Below are 15,749 nucleotides of genomic sequence, written 5' to 3'. Positions count from 1 at the left end.
TAGTAATACCACAGTATTCCAGATTCAAGTGAACTAGCAGAATTCTCTAGTGCAGGGGTGGCCTGAGACTTTAATCCAGTTGAATTTAACAGTAGAGTGCATTAGCTGTTCTCATAAAAGATCTGCTTTAATTTTAGTTCTCTCCATTTATCTTACGGCTATGTAACCTTCAGTAGAGAGGCCAAAGAGATTTCCCCCAAAGAAATAGGACTTGACTCTTCTTCAGAATCAGAAAATATATTTAGGATAGTTCATCCTACTTTTAAACATATGTTGCAAGCCACTTGTCTATACTTTCCTTTCTCTGTACACTACTTGCTTCTTTACACATTCCAAAGCAATTAAACAAGCATGTATGCGCATGCACGCAACTATACAAATGAAACAGGAAATGAAAAACCTAATGAAGTCAGAATGCACACTAACATCAATCTGCTGCAAAGACTGAAAGTATTATTAACATCTTACCATCATCCAGCTCAAGACAAAGATTGTACACAGCCAGAGGCCTCTTAATACGTTGCCCTTGTCTTCTGGATTGCCTTGGTGGGGCATTTGGAGGAGATACTGACATAGAGATTGACTCAGGAAAAGTGACATCAGGCAGGGTTTTGAAAATCTGCAGTCAAGAACACAAAGGGTGTTAATTATTTATCATGAAAAGCAACTTATCTAATGCAACTGTAAGCCATTATCAAACAACCTTTGTTTTGGATTTCATTCAAAGCAGGCAGAAGCCAAAAATCCATTCCTTCAAGTCTGAGAGTATGCCATGGATCTTTAATGAGTGTTTTTAAAATAAATAAATAAATAGATATAAAATGGAAACATGCAAGAGCACTGCCTACGCTTAAACCAAGCTACAAACCAATTAATCCAAAGGTAATATGTGTGTGCATATGCTTGCCAGCTAGGATGGGAGGGAAGGGGGAAGAGGGAGATGAACCAGCCACCAAAAAGTTTTCAAGTTTCAGCCTATAATGGGCCTATAATGTTGCCAGAATACACATCTTAATTTTCAAAAATTTATGATGTCACTATAATATCTGCCAGATTAAATATATATATATCATATTCTTGAAGAGAGCAAAGGGAAAATTCTGAGGGGAGGGATTTTTTATGAGAGATACCATAGTAACATACCATGTGAAATTTTTTTCAGTCAACTATTATATATTGAGTCATATTTATATTAAATGATGATATGCACAAAGACACAAAAAAAGGACTGCAATTCTGATCACCATTTTATCCTTTGAGTCATGACTATTAGCATATCACCACTCCATACAAAATACCATGCCACTTCTCTCTAGTTAACCAGCAATGCAAATCTGCTCAAATTGATAGTATTTTAACTGACACATACAAGTCACAGTCTAATGATGTTGATTTATTTCTAGAAAATTATCAGTATGTCAATGTACAATATAACAGCAGCCTTTTACAACTGATTGTGGCAGATTCTCATGAACAAATTAGGTCAATATTTTTTTCATCAAATGGAAACCAGCTGATAAAGAAAAGCACAAACAACACCTGAACAAAAAAACTCTGTCTATAGGGCATCTTACACCAACACAACAGAGTAATATAACAAGATGCAACATAACAATATGTGGCGTTCTTTTACCCTGCAATTTTAAGAAGTCAGGTATCCATATAGGAAATATTACGAAGAGTAGACTTGTAATGAATCTTCAAAGGAGAAGCTTTTTATGAACCAGAAATCCATACAGATATGGCAGATAACATTTTTTTTTGTATTATTACAGCACATCTCAGATCCAGTATGAAGCTAAAAGCTGGCCAGGCTATTCTACGCATAAGAAAAATGCGATAATCATCTTGTGGTAAGGCAGTCAAGACATCAGGTCAAAATTATAAGAAATTCTATATGCTAGGTCTGTTAATCCCAAATATTACACATGAAGGAAGGAAATGAGCGAGGAAAACATATATACACTGCCTTATAGCCACTTAATGATCACTCTCATACTGGCAAAACAATGATGGCACAAAATCATCAGAAACACCACTCTGAAAACTGTGGAAGAAGCATCAGATCAACAAAACTGGGCAGCAGCAAGTAGGAAGCTCCAGTGGAAATACTACCTTCCTTCCCAGCAGGGGAATATGCTGGAGGGGAAGACAAAATGACAGAATTTGAACCCCAAACCAGTTCTAAGAAAACTGGCTCCCACTTCTTCACATGCCTATGAACAGCGAATATGAGAGAGAACCAAAATAATGCAACAACCTACCTATAAACAAAATATCTATAAAGAAGAAAGGATATCAGCCCAACCTGGTTCTCCCCTGCACAGACAGCATGGCTCTCAGAGAGTGACAAAGCTCTAATTGCATTTAGAGTGTTAAAGCCATTTTTAAGCCACGATTCAATTTATAATAATGAAATTTAGCATGCACCTACATGGCACTTGGCTAGTGGTACCACACTGCCCCCTTATGTGGAAACATGAGACTAGACTGAGCGGTTTCAGGAATAAATATTCGCTTCTGAAAAATTCAGAAGCACCAACAACTTGAAATGCCATCTTTTCCATAGACTAACTGTTGAGTTTGGACCCTCTGGTAAATTGCCCTCTGCCAGAAGGTTGCAGGACATTGTTTACTATGTCACATTTCCCAGCCATGTTTATTTGTACTACCTTAATTATATATCTCTACTGAAACCGATGATGGTGAGAAGAACAAGCATTCCCCACGAGTGCTTCATAAGAGATGAGCTTTCTTATATGCATTTAGGTGACTTGCATAGCTTGTAGTTAATTTCTTAAGCAACTCACAAATACTTGCTTCGAATAAAATTAATAGCAAGAGTCAAAAAAGCAAAACACAATCAAGACAACTGTAAAGCTGATCCTTACTTAATGAGTAAGGCAATATGGCAGTGAGATGGAGGCAGAAAATGAATCCGAGCAGATTCCTCACAGTAAGTAGCTCTGTGATGTGAAAAAATAGTTAGTAGTTTGTTGTGTTTTATAGGGGAAAAAAAACCTTACAAAACAAACAGGAGAAATAACAAGCCAGCAGCGAAGTCTTGCTACAAACAGCAGTACGCCATTTGGCACATGCTAGCTACTAACTTGGCAACAGTACTCATGCCAGGTATCAGAAGCTCAGAACACTTACCCCTCCTCTACTAACATAAAATTTAATGGCAGACTCTTCTCCTTTACTGCCAGGTGCTTCTCAGAAGACTGTTCTTCCTCTTCTGAGAAAGTCTTACAATTCCCAGATCCTTCCTGAAATGGCCATAGCTAAAACTTGGGTGATGTGAAAGAGCATTACCAGTATATCACCTCTACTGTTAATATTTTGAGCTTGCCAGCGGCAGAGCTGTGCATCAGTGTTTCCTACAGCAATGCTCATTGTAACCCAGTGCTATCCAGAACTGGGCAGGCTGAGTGCCCTTCCATATACAGACACCCAACTGGGCATCAGTCCTTAGTCCTCTCTCAACCTCTTGGCATGACAGACTGCTAGGGAAGTTTCACCTCTGGGCTAAATTCAGTGAATTACTGTTTTCCAGGGAGCAAGGATTACCTCCAGAGAGCTCCAGGACAACACAAGACCACCTGCACTCTTGCACTCAGAGACCAGGGCAAGTATACACAAAATCCATCCTCTTCCTCACACATTCCTCTGACACAATGATGCTAGCTCCAGTACTTCTCTGCTTCTGCTCATCTTCACTACCTGTCTCCATGGAGAAGAAAGGGACTCCTGAAAGTGGCATTTAGATATAAAATAGGTAATGTATCCTCTGGACTACCTGCAAAGCAAACTGAAATCTCCAAGTATCATGAGCTGCCCTTTAGGATTCTACTACAAACAAGAAACCCTACCACCACCACTAGAAAGATCATTAGTGTGTTTTTCGTTTGTTTGCTTGTTTGCTTGCTTTTATATAAAAGAAACAGGAAATACACTCACATTTTGCATTAAACTGTTGGGATCATTATTGCCCTTTCAAGTTGCTCATTATTTGAACTTATACCTATTTTGTTATTTTCTATTTGCCTTTTCAGTAGGAAAATAAAATCCAATACAGCTCATCCATAACTAAAGCTGCATTTTCAGCAGCGGGCATTTCTTTCTGCTGCAGACCCAAAGCTACAGATTGTATAACAGCTCTGCAAAGGTAAGCATCTGAAAAGTAAGTGGAAGGTCCACCCTTGCCCTAAAATATGCACTACAGCATTCAGCTTCTCCTTCTTACTTTAAATTCACTTAAATAGACAAGTGCCTTAATGGACATTTTCTACTGCTCGGACAGAAGCATTACAGTGTCTCACTGATAATGGGGAGATGGAAGCATGCTTTAGTTCATTTGTGGGGAGAAAAGTTAGGGTTTTGTTTGTTTTAGTTCTAATTTGCTCCTAGTCTTATTAGTTATTTAAATACTATTTAAGTATAAATGTTTCACAGCTAATAAAAGATGCCTGCTGTGAGAGATTGTTACCAGAAGTATGCTGTCTATGCACAGCAGAAAAAATTCAAAATCACATACAATCAATGTATTATCAACATACACCAAAAACGCTACTAACATTTCAGCATTTTGATCCACTTGCACAACAGTATGGGAACACATCTGACCAAGTTTCAGAATATCTTTTTGCATTGCAAACCATGGTTATCAGATGCATCGTAAGGAAACTGCAAATATCCAATAGGGTAGAATTCCTCCCATTGGAGGAACAGGCCTGGAACACACTACTTAATGGAAGATCTGTTTGCTACTTCAGATAAACCCTCCTTTCAGGTAAAAAATAAAAATAAAAATAAAAATAAAAATAAAAATAAAAATAAAAAAACTCAGACCTACCATCATCAGTTATTTGGACTGCAGAAATTACCACAGCTTACACAAAGACAAGAATAAAATTTGGTCTTTGCATGACTTCATTCAAGAAGCAATAAAAATGTACTAAACCAGTCTCAAAGGTCAAGGACTTTACAGTCACATACAGTGTTGCATAGCTTTTATGATGGGGGTCAAACGGCACTAGATTCATTGAATATGATTTATCTGCAATTTAGCTGTTATAGCATTAGCATCTTTCTCTTCAACTACTTGAGGGCAAACCTGGAAGTTAAGTAAAACAATTTACATATGGGAGAACAGTACCATGTAGCTCTCAAAGTGCACAGGAACAACAACAACAAAAAATTATCCAACAACAAATCTGACTGTTAGTCACTCCTGTCCCAATTAGCTCATTATTTTAAATGGTTGTTTAGGTTTGATCTTATATGAAAAGCAGAATTTAAAGACGCACACTGAGTGGAGTGGTAGATCAGTCTACAAGCTCGCAGTGTAAAAGTTACAAAAAAAAAAAGAAAAAAACAGATGAGACTCTTCTTGAGCTACTTAAAACAGTGGCATGTTTGACCTATTTTGCTCTGTGCAGTAGTACAAGGCGAATACTGCACAGGGCTAAACAAACCACAACCCGTCTTGGATATGTCCCGCTAATAACAGCCCTCTCTACAGCAGTGAGCCCAAGACCATCCCTATGCACAACCATTCCAGTTCCTAAACCTGTGTCCCACAAAGTCTGTGGAAGCATTTCTTGAGAGTAATGAGCCAAATTCAACATACTATCACACTGTATTCCACCAGCAGATCCATGTGGCAGCAGCCCAAGGAATTCTGCCAGATTCCTCTTAATCTGCAACAACAGTGTTGGCCTCTAGATCCTGAGCTCTTGCTAGAGCTGATTTTAGAAATTCAAAAAACCCATGGCTAGGAATATCTAACTAGGCCTATTCCACAAGTTTCTGACTATGTGTATGGTTGTACATAGAAATGTAGATTAGATTCTGCTGCTATGAGAGAATACTGATCTGTTCTTTTTGGTCTCAAGCAGAACTAATTAATGAATTTCAGTACATCTGCCAGGGATCACTTTAGGAAAAGACCCAGACATCAGGTCATCTCTGTCTGCTTTGTATCACTGGGGTAATTAAAATTTCCTCTAAAAATCAGTGGGAGGCAAACAGCAAAAACAGAGAGAAGAAAAAGGGGAGAAAAAAATTGAAGCTTAGTAATAGAGCTAATGAGGATAAATTTACAAAAATCATTAACAGCTTAAAGTTGTGCCATAATTTTCCTGCAAGACAAATCCCCCATTCACTCTAATAACACCTGCTATACAGAACGTGCATCTATTTTCTCTGAATACTTGGGAAACAATCAGAATTCCAGAAGTTGCTCTAATGCAAAAGGAGACTAGAAAAAACAAAGTCTATTTTGAATACTTTGAAATTCAGTTCCTCTACTATAATTCAGCTCCTCTACTACAATCATATTTTTAGAGGAAAGTATTTTTCCAGACAAGAAGAACACCAGTACAGGTTTTTATCTGGTAATTTCCATTCAGCACTTGATTTGCAGTTGGTAAATAAAAGAAACAGACACAGACACGTTAACTGATGTTTACTGAACAATATAAAGATGCCACCTTGGCAACACATACTGCTCTGTTCTCATACATATTATGGCTGTTGTACTCCTTACATTTCCATGATAATTGGCTACATGATATATGCTGATCTGACTATTTTATGAATAAGAAGCTAAAGGATAGGGCAAGAGAAACTTATCACCACCGTTCTCTTTTCTAGACTTAGCTTCTTTTCAGTGTAATTTGAACCCAATTCAGGTTTATATTTTGAACAGTAAAATCTACATTCAGTAAAATGTACAGTTCTACAAGTTCTTTTTGTTTTGTTTTGTTTTTAATTTGAAGAGATCGCAGAAGGTAATTGGAGCGACTAAAAATTAGGTTTATTCATAATAGACTTCTGGAAATACGGAATTATATCTGAACTGATTGCATCAATTCTAACAGTTTAATAAAATTTCTAAATTGAGACATTATTGGAATACATACATGTTTAAATTAAGTTTCTTTTTTGCATTTAAATGTATTAAGGAGTGTTAGATCAGTCTGTTTCGCTTTTTATATTAGTCAACTTGATCTGTCTCTTCTGGTTCTCAAACCCAAGTCAATAAATATAAAAATATATGCACTAGAAATTATTGACGTTTACATGCAATCTTTGTTCAGTATATATAAAATGAAGCTTTTTATTTCTCAAAATCACATCAAATATTTTTGAAAATATAAAATTCAATTAGAAAAATCAACGACTTAATTAGAATCTTTAAGTAACTTACCTTCCCAAGGTTATCACTGTGTCGACTTCAATATACATGTGCCTACCTTGAAGTAAATATCCCAACTTTTGTGCTTTATCAGCCATACACTATACAATATGATCTACTGTACACTGTCTTCTATGAGGCTGAAAAGGATGCAAATTTTCTGAAGCTTTGGATTTTGAGGTTAGAATTTCACTACAAACCACAGACACCTTTATATAGTATTCACTGTCATCATATTTGGAAAAAAAATAAACTCAGATCAAGAGTTGAGAGATGCCTGGAGTTAAACTTCTAGAGGGCCACTTCCCAAAAAGCATCAATTAATGCTCCTGATGTTGCCTAGTGTGCTCCAGTTACAGTGCAACAGAGTACACAGCTTGAAAAGGAGTAGAAGTCAGAAAGCAAAATACAGGGAAACACCCCTAGTTGGGAGACAAGAGACAACCCACAAAGTTCCAAAATAAACAACAACAACAACAAAGAAAACAACAACCCAAGGCAGCCTTTTCTTCACTGCAAAGATATCATTTGCTGTGACAATCTGTGTAGCAGCTCAGTTACCAATAACCAAATGAAACACTTAGGGATCTGTGGGAGCCATGAGTCTCAACCTCGTACTAAAACTGGAGTATCTGCTGTCTGCACCTCTTAATACAATAGGGTGCTCCAGACAAACTGCAAACTATAAGCGTGACAGAAGAACTGAGGGAAGTTTTGGGTAAATCTCATGTGTAGACATGTGGACTCCAACAGCCACTCATTTGCCCTGACTGCCTTGAACCCTATAGTTCAAGTTGGAGCTTTAGTGAAGAAACTAAATATAGCCTACAAAACATGACACTGCAGTCTGGAGGACAGATGTGAAAGGATGAAAGAAAAAAAACATACCAAGGTTAGAAACATGTGTCCTTTGGTCGCTTGTAAATTATGAATTTGTTGACTCAGTCATTCTAAAAGTAGTGTTACTGATACAACAACTGCAGCATCCACTGTATCATGTCTCTCCACCTTTTAACAATTAATGAGAAGAATGCTCCTGATAGCAGCCCATTCACTGCTGTCATTTTATTCACTGAAGGGCTAAAGGTAATGACAGAGTTAAAAATACTCCAAGCTTGATATGCCTACACATTTGTCCATCGCAACAGCAGAAACAGCATATGCACCTTCTCTTCTATACTCACCTACTCTTACTTACATCAAGGAGAGTATTTTAAACAAGGTTATCCTTGTCTATTACAGCTACACACACTAGCTTTGTGTATCTCATTTAGTTAAAGAAGAAATACCAGAAAGAACAAGCAAACAAACAAAAGCCTTTAAAGGAAAATATTAAGTACTCAATCCAATGATCTAGCTTTCTAAAACATAACATGCTCTTACTCAGTTACTAAATGAAAAATAACGCAGAATGTGAATATTGGCCTATATTTGCTCTTGCAAAGAACATGAGATGTCTTGAGAAGTTAAATGTGGCACTTAGAAACCTAAGTTAAGAGTCAGCAAAAGCACAACCATGGCCAAACACACAAACATGATCTCATAGAATTTTATATACAACAATACTAATGATTACATATCAACTTGCATTTGACGCTCTACTACAATGTCATTGAAACATCAAGTTATCTGGAAATGACACAGTTCCAACTGTACCATACAACCCCGTCATTATTTGTCAAATAATTAACCTTCCCTATACTGTACAGTTTTTTCTGGTCTTTGTTCTTATTAAAAAGCATTTTTTTTATCTTACATTATGCCTTCAGAGGCAAAGAAAATATTCTTAATTGGTATGTCTAGCACCCACTACAATGAAGTACTGACACTTCCTTAGTGTAAATGGAACGCATACAAACATATTGGAAATAAACATCAGCTGCCTGTCATATCTTGTTTATTCAAAACTCTGTTAAATAGATTGAAATACACTAATCTCTTCAGCAGGGCAAAAGCTTACTAGAATTCTGAAGAGTACATACCAGAACACAAGCATACACTGCACTGTTACCCACTGTTCTGTCATTAGCAATGATCAGGCAGCATGCTACTTGGATCAATCTACCTAATATAACAGGAAAAAATGCTTGCAAATTTAATGCTTTATTTACCAATGAAAGCTGCAGTCACAAACATGAATGGAGTTCTGATATACAGTCTTCTCACTATGCACAAACTACATTAAGACTTAGCAAACAGTAGTCTTTAAACAAAACAAAGATTTTCAGTCAATTAGCGCTTCATATGTGGATCTCATACAGACGGGCTTTCTTTTATCCATAGAGTAAAGAAAGGGTTTGAAGAGTTTGCGCATGCTATAGTGGAATGAAAGAGCTGCTGTCACTTCCACCCAAGAACGTGAAGTCAAGTTCTTTTCTGTGCCTGCTGCTCTTTCTGCTTTATACCCAGACAATCATTAAAGCACATGCTTTTACTACAGGAATAGCTTCAATGACACTTCTGATGAGTTACATGCTTGAAGATAAGCAGATGCTAAATACCTTGCCAAACTAAAGCCAGTGCTGTTTCCTTGCAAATACTCCTTTACTTATTTCTTCTAGCTTACTTATTTCTTTTTTTTTTTTTTTTTTCCTCAAATGCTTACTGACTTGGGAAACATTCAGCTTGAGTAGGTTTCAAATCGCTACACCACAGCAAACCACCACAATTACAATACATTGCTTCTTGGTATTCCACTGCAGCCAATGGCTAAGCAACACAAAAAAAAGCTAAAAGAAGTCCTCTATAGTATTTCTCATATGCCCAGTTACTCCCTGTTACTATCATTTCAAAAGACGTTCTTTAATATCAAAACACAATCTTAGTTTAGAGGATAGCAGTGCCACTACGCCCTGAAGGCTCTTAAACATCTACCTGTAACAGAACGACTTTAAACATGCAATGGTTGCACTGCGGAGAGACACAGACACACTTGAGTGCTTCTTCCTGCTCTCAGATGAACATCTGACTTCACTTGCTTTTATGCTTCCCATCTGATGAACACTGAAAGTATTATGTACTCTAATATGTTTTAAGACTAAGAATTTTCCAAATATTACTGAATGAAGTTGATGTTGGCTTAAGAGCTCAGTAGCATTTCTTCCATTTAGTTTAAAAAGAAAATTATAAATGGGTCTACTTAAACTAAAAAAAAAAAATAAAATTAAAACATTTCATAAAAAGAATTTCTCCATACAACTGTTTTAAGCAAAACGTAACACTAAAATAAAGACATATTTTGTCCAATGTATGTAAAACTTTTGCCATTTCTATGGAGATGAATACAGAAAACAATATTTGCGCTGGAAGCATAGTTTTTTTCAAAACTAACATATTTCAGCAAACTTACCTGTAAGTTGTTAGAATTAAAACAAAACAAAACAAAACAAACGTTGCGCTTTGCTGTGCCTGTTCCCTTTCAGAAGACTGTGGTTTTCTAATCTCATTTAACAGACTTCTATCAAACTCCCCTCTTTTCTTTTTTCTAATTTACTTTCACTGTAATTTTCATCTTCTTTCTGTTTTTTCAGTCTTGGTATTTGTACTCACTATTCTTTCCTCCCCCATACACCAGTTTATGTATTCCAGTCCCACTGAGATTTTTTTTTCCAACCTCCTCCCTCATCTTCTTTCATTTCTTAGCCTTTTTTTCTTCCCCCTTAAAATAATGTTCAGGGAGTTGAGAAACCAAAATGGCTCATATTACCACTGAGGCATTTCTCAATGGCAAATAAATAACTCCTCTGAATACTAACATTCATTCCAATGAGATCCCAAAATATTACAACGAACAGCAAGAACACGTGCATGCTATTCAGGCAGTTGTGAAGTGTACTGCTATTCTTCCTCAGTGCAAGTCAGAAAGCAAGACCGGAAGACCTGAGAAGAACAAGACTTCCAGTCTGTAAAACCCTTGGCAAGAAAAACTAATTCATACCCATGAAATTAATTTAGGACAAGAGAGGAAAAGAAAGCAAAAAATATTTCGGTTCAAATTGACTATCACAATTCATTGCAGGATTACCTAAAGACCAAGCAAAGATTGTTCCAGGCACTGTACAAACACAGCTGCAGTAAGCCTGAGTTCATTAACTCAGAAAGTGAAAATCAAGGAAAAGTTTAGCTTCAAAGTAAAATGAACATGACGAAGAGACACAAACATGAATTTCTTGATGCTTTTTTAGCTAAGGGAAGGACATGGGTCACAGAAATGAAAAAAGACCAGACAGATATGGCTGAGGAGGACAAGACAGCCAAATATGAAATTACACTGTCATTAATTACCTGAAAAGCAAAAGTGATTAAGAGTGTGTACAGACAGTCAGCAAAAAACATCATAATTGCAAGCAAAATAACAGTCCATTCAATATCAAAGCTGAACATGCTTCTACTTTGTCTGGCATATCTGGCTGACCTCCCCCTAGAGCTATATGGCAGATACAAGCAAGACAATTTGCAAGTCTTACTCTCCTCTGTACCAGTCTCTTTTCCACAACTAGTGATTCTGAGCATCCTGGACAAAATATCAGCTTGGAACTACACTTTGCTTTTTCTTTCAGAGTAGAAATGTCTTTCTGAAGCTCATCTTCTGCCTGGAGACTGAGAAATACTCTGCCAAGAAGAGATTTATCCACAACTGACAAGAACAAAAGCTAAACAATTATTTCCTTAATTCTATTCTGTTCTCCTTGTAGTCTTAATGACTGTGCAATTCTAGTGCCCCTCAAGTGATACATCTGCTGCACAACATAGTGTCCAGCATTCAAATCTCAGCACTCTTTGACTTTGCAAAACATCCTGTCCTCAATCTACTATAATTGGTTCATAGCCATGGTTTGGATGTATGTATGCAGACTTCAAAGTGAAAATTGCACTTGTTGATTTCTAACTAGCAGAAAAAGAGCTCAAAAAAACAAAAATAAAAATAAATAAAAACTAAAAACAGCTCATGCACTATGCAAGATATTCTTATTTCAGGGCAAATCTCCATATCCAGCTTCCCACATATAAACTGCATTGAAGTCTCTAATTAGGACTCAAAGAGTGATGACAGTGCAATGACTGCACAGGATTTCAAAGCCAATAACACTATCATGTCTCCTCCCAGAAAAGAACTGTAGAGTTCCTTCAGTAAAGCCATACACAGAGCAAGACAAAATGATATTGACTAAATGTTTGAGAAATCACAACCATTTTTACCACTTGGCTTACCAATTTACTGTATTTATACGGAAAATAACAATGGCTAATGCTTCTACAGTTTGGAAATTTATTAACCATTTCATTTGCTACATGGGAAAAGAGATGCTGTCTGCAGTCTGCCAGAGACATATATTACATAGACATGAAGCTTGAAGTATTGCTTTAAGTTTCTGCTTGTGTGCCTCCATCTTGACTCCATTACATTTCCATAGTTCCAGACTTGGCTTATATTAGTAGATGCTCCTAAATATGCCTTCACAGCCCAGGAAGCCAACCAAACCCTAGACTGCATCAAAAGAAGCATGGTCAGCATGTGGAGGGAGGTGATCCTGTCCCTCTATTCTACACAGGCAAGACTTCTCCTGGATGGAGTACTACATCCATATGACACAGTCCTAAGTACAGGAGAATCCTTGGCACAGTAGAGACATGGATCTGTTGGAGTGCATCCAGAGGAGAGACACAAAAATGATCCAAGGGATGCAACACCTCTTCTACAAGGACAGGCTGAGAGAGCTGGGGCTGTTCAGTGTGGAGAATGGAAGGCTCTGGGGAGACCTGAGAGTGGCCTTTCGGTATCTAACAGGGCGTTCTAAGAAAGAAGGGGACAGACACTTTAGAAGGGTCTGTTGTGTGATAGGACAAGGGGAAACCATGTCAAACAAAAAGATTTAGATTGGATATAAGAAAGTATTTACAATGAGGGTGGTAGGGCACTGAAGCAGGTTGCACAGAGATGTGGTGGTTGCCTCATACCTTGAGACACTCAAGTTCAGGGGCTGGATGGGGCTCTGAACAACCTAATGTAGCTGTAGGCGCCCCTGCTGATTGCAAGGGAGTTGGATTAGATTACCTTTAAAGGGCTCTTCCAACGCAAACAATTCTGTGAAAATTATCAGAGTAGTGGTTGATGAAATGTTTTAAAGTATCTAACTTACAGCTGGTGATTTTTCCCAGACTTTACTAGAGATATTAAAGCAAACAAATAAAACCATAATGCAAAATGCCTAGAAAGACTGGAATGCATAGAATTTCAAAATAATTTAAAATGAACAGATTGTCTAAAAGCCTGTTTGCTTTTTCAAACAGTATTTCTTTAGTCCACCCTAAGAGAAGAAGATTCACTTTTAAAGGCAATATATTCAATTAGACTATACATTTCTCACAATGTTCTAAAATATAACACTCTTTTGCCTTTGCTATAAAATATAAATACACAAAGTATAAATACACAGATGTCACATAGGCCTCCTTCCCTCTTGGAAGCAGATCTAGTGTGGGAGAGAAGTTGCTGCAGGTAGACCACTGATGGTAAGTTCGCTGTTAGAAATAACAGCGAAAAGACAGAAATCTCCTCAAAACAATTATAGACTTCCAGTTCTAAAGAAGACATGAAGGCAATGAGTTATGGAAAATGATGCAGTACAATTTTGATGCATTTTCAGTTTTTTGCTTTTCCACATTTTTAGAAGAGCCAGAAAGGCCAGCACAACTAATGTTTCAAATATGAAATTCATCTCCAGTTTCTAAGGGCACGTGACTGAGTAGGCATACCAATAAGCTGGTGTTAATCTGTGGTGATCTAGTGATTTTAATAGGCAGAACTAAACCCAGCTTCCATATGCCATTAAAACACCTTCAATCTACTCACTCTCTTCACTTCTTGATTTGTGTGGTCACTGTAGCAACTACAAAATCATGAGCTTGCTGCACCATTTAGCTTCATTTATAAGGTTAAAAAGGGCTTACACCTCTTAGAATATTTCTCTCTTAGGACTTAAGCCACATCTGCTGCTGAATCATTTCCCAGTAGAAAAGAACTGTATCTGCTCAAGGTGTATGTGTGGGCAGCATCACACCCTAAGTCAACTAAGCCAGAAAAACACACCATGTAGATAAAGCTATGCCAAAAGAAGTTTTGCCTAGCCTGTACCACGCAGAGAGGCAGCACAACTGTATTGTAAGAAAAACTTACGGCAGATGTTATTTAAAGTAGATAAGACTTGACTTAGACAGCCAATTTCAACACTGTTAACCTTTAAAAGAAATAATGATTTCACTGCTCAGAGTGCTTAAGACAGAAAGAAAAGAAGGTGGTAGAATTTTTCCATAGCTCTTTATTCTACTTTTTTTTTTTTTTAATAAGAATGAGGGAGATACTGCATATCTTCACAGCTCAGAGGATCTGAAGTCTTAAACATCCAGTTCCAGAAATCAGCTAAGTCATGAGAGGACTTCTAAAGGAGCACCCAAACAAGGAGACATTAGTAAAAGATTTCTTTATTTATTCTAAATTCCAGGGCCCGGATTGCATACAGATATTCTGGACTGTATCTTGTATAGATAAGTCATCTCAGTAACTGGCAGCTGTCACAGCAGCAACGGTTTCTATTTTAAGTGTTACCTCAAACACAAACGCTTAAAATAACACATATTCAGCTGAAAACAAAAGAAATGTTAATACCTGGCTCCCTCATAATGCTTTTTACCCCTAAAACTCACAGTACAGTAAAGTCTTCTTTTACTGTGTGAACTCTGGGAAAAATTAAGACACAGAACAACTAATTCAGAGAAACCTCAGTCAAAGTACTTAAAGTAAGAGCTAAAAACTGAGTCTGGGCTTCTTCTTTTCCAGTCTTTAATCACTTCTGCTCACAAACAAAACATAAACAAATATGATAATGAAAATCCGTTTGTATAATACTGCATACTGCCAGGAAATGCGCTTTCAGAAAAGTCAGTTCACCTATGAACCAGAATATTTCTTGAGTATAAATCGCCAAAAGCTTACAGTATACAGGGGATATTCTTTAGAGTTAATTTGTAACATTAATTTTTAACTCCATGCTAAACACTAAGTCAAACAGATCATTTGAAACGCTGTTCAGAAATACAGAGATGTTTCGAAACTTACCTTCTCATGATTTTCTATGAGGATTTCAACAACAATATTCTGAAACTTCAGGTCCATGATAGCTGCTACAGTTTCTTCCTGAGGCCTCATTAAGGTTGGTCCAAATACCACCCCCAGATTCGCTACAGTCATTAGATTCCTCTTGGCATGCTTTGAAACACTTTCAGAAAAGAATTGAAGGAAAAAACAGGAAATAGGTTATGAAAAATTTCCATTACTGTTGGAAACTGCAGTCTACTTTACAAATGAAAACAGTACATTTCCTTAATCCATTTTTTAGAAGTTTGTTTTCGGCAAAATTTCTTCAAATAAAGTCATACTGAATACTGGAAAACAGAAAAGCCATTCTTCTACCGGCAATTTAAAAACAAAAGCAGCCTCTTTCTGAACCTAAATATATAAAATGCAGTTAGCCTTGGACCAGGGCAAGTG

At 37.0% G+C, this 15,749-nt stretch overlaps 1 protein-coding gene across 3 annotated transcripts in view; it reads right to left on the bottom strand.

Annotated features, from left to right (window-relative positions):
* ARHGAP10 (Rho GTPase activating protein 10) overlaps window positions 1-15,749 on the bottom strand; it is a 128,481-nt gene that overhangs the window by 32,886 nt on the left and 79,846 nt on the right. For all 3 annotated transcript variants that reach the window (XM_420436.7, XM_046940592.1, XM_046940593.1), the window contains 2 exons: window positions 15,318-15,477; window positions 469-619 (listed from right to left, as the gene is read on the bottom strand). In XM_420436.7, coding sequence (XP_420436.1) covers window positions 469-619; window positions 15,318-15,477 — 311 coding nt within the window. The remainder of the gene's footprint in view (window positions 1-468; window positions 620-15,317; window positions 15,478-15,749) is intronic.

The sequence above is a fragment of the Gallus gallus genome, chromosome 4 (genome assembly GCF_016699485.2).
Source record: "Gallus gallus isolate bGalGal1 chromosome 4, bGalGal1.mat.broiler.GRCg7b, whole genome shotgun sequence".
Classification (NCBI taxonomy): Eukaryota; Metazoa; Chordata; class Aves; order Galliformes; family Phasianidae; genus Gallus; species Gallus gallus.
Note: the sequence above shows the minus strand (reverse complement) of the source record. Positions and strands in the feature narration are given on the sequence as shown.